Source organism: Uncinocarpus reesii, genomic scaffold (genome assembly GCF_000003515.1).
Source record: "Uncinocarpus reesii 1704 scaffold_3 genomic scaffold, whole genome shotgun sequence".
Classification (NCBI taxonomy): Eukaryota; Fungi; Ascomycota; class Eurotiomycetes; order Onygenales; family Onygenaceae; genus Uncinocarpus; species Uncinocarpus reesii.
This window is the reverse complement of record NW_003052498.1, coordinates 1,263,173-1,264,672: the sequence shown is the minus strand read 5'-3', so window position 1 is coordinate 1,264,672 and position 1,500 is coordinate 1,263,173. Positions and strand designations below refer to the sequence as shown.

Genomic DNA, 1,500 nt, shown 5'->3' with positions numbered 1-1,500 from the left:
TTCTGGCTTTATCCGATTGCCAGAGCGCCTTATCCAGTACGATCATATCTAAGCAGACGACCGAGCCGTCGCCACGGTCGTATAGTTCATCGAAAAACTGCGTGACAGAATTCTGAAGCTCCGCGGCGAAATACTGGCGGCAACAGACAGTCTGACGAGCCAAGCCACTGATGATATCGTCTTGGATCGCAGAGAGCTTCGATGCAGGAGTCCCAAGAACAAGCTTCAAGGATTCCAGGGCGACATCAGCAGGCGGCTCCAGCCCTTCTTGACGCAGGTACCTGGCAGCCTCCTTGCCCGCAGCTTCATCTTGTTGATTCACATAACGCCGACAAAGGCTCAGCAGCGGGTGGTTATTCTGCTCATCTTGGTTGACTTTCAGGAATGCCGCTTTGACTTCCGAGCTCTCAGGAGAGAGAGATATAGCCTCGCGGAGGTTGCGGGAGGCAGCCTAGGGAAGAAGGACCTTGTGTTAGCATAGGGAACCACATACACTTCCGAACGAAGCAAACAAACCTCGCGGTGGCCAGCATCCACAAGGTCAACAGCTTCTTTTGCTAGGAACGCCGCCCGATCGTTATTGATGACTGAAACCATGGGCGATATCCGTAAAGTTGAAAAATAGGAACGGTTTCGCGGAGCAGGTCGTGTAGAATCGATTCACTCAAGTTGATCGCGCAGAGCCAGATCCTGGCAAAATATATTGGTTCTGCGGCTGCCCGTGGGCATACAGGTGGGTTTTATGTGACAATAACAAAACCGACAGGGCCAGTCGAAAGGTATGATGTCGGTGTAGCAGTGACTGTACGACGGGACACGGGCTGGATCTGGACGCCGGCGACGGGGAGAACTCGAAAACTCGGTGATGTAAACCCGACGAAATCGAAAAGCGATAACGCAAACGGAGCACTCCGTACGCAGGAGAGGAGGCGGATGGGATGTATATAACTGTTGGTTGCGGGATCGCCCGGTTGCGGAGGATACGTTGAGGATAGGCTAATCCTAGTCACTTCGGCGGCGTGTTGTTGGGGGGGTGAGTCAGGGGAGAGATCCGACAGGGAAGGGCTGGTTCTGAACGCGCTCGGAGACCTATATAACTCCAGAGCTTCGCTGCGCAGGTGAATAGAGCGGCACAGCAGATGCAAGCAGGGCAAGGTGGACGAGATGAAAGAAAAGTGAGTCAAAAAAAAAAAAGGGCTCGCAGTGCCTAAAAGTGTTCCACCCAGAAAAATGACTTCACGACGAGGGAACTCTGGAACCGCCCAAACGTTCCTTTTTAATGCTTGGTGGAGCTTATCTCTTGGAAGTCTAACCGGCAGTTAGTTACATCAAGGAGAGGATGAACACGCCCGAGGAGCACAGCATGCGGCACTTGTCCATCCAACCACATGGAGCTCAGTCGCCATGGACTTGATCGAGGGTCCTTCATTGATGAACAGCCTCTCCGTCGTGGTGTATCGTCTGGGCGGAGGAACTGCGACGAAGACACTGGAGGCCGAA

General features: G+C 53.3%; 1 protein-coding gene across 1 annotated transcript in view; it reads right to left on the bottom strand.

Moving 5' to 3' along the window:
- UREG_05210 (uncharacterized protein) overlaps positions 1-597 on the bottom strand; it is a gene marked incomplete at both ends in the record, with an annotated part of 1,811 nt that extends 1,214 nt beyond the window's left edge. Inside the window, 2 exons of the mRNA XM_002584475.1 lie at positions 41-451; positions 517-597. Coding sequence (XP_002584521.1) covers positions 41-451; positions 517-597 — 492 coding nt within the window. The remainder of the gene's footprint in view (positions 1-40; positions 452-516) is intronic.
- Between the last annotated feature and the right edge of the window lie 903 nt (positions 598-1,500).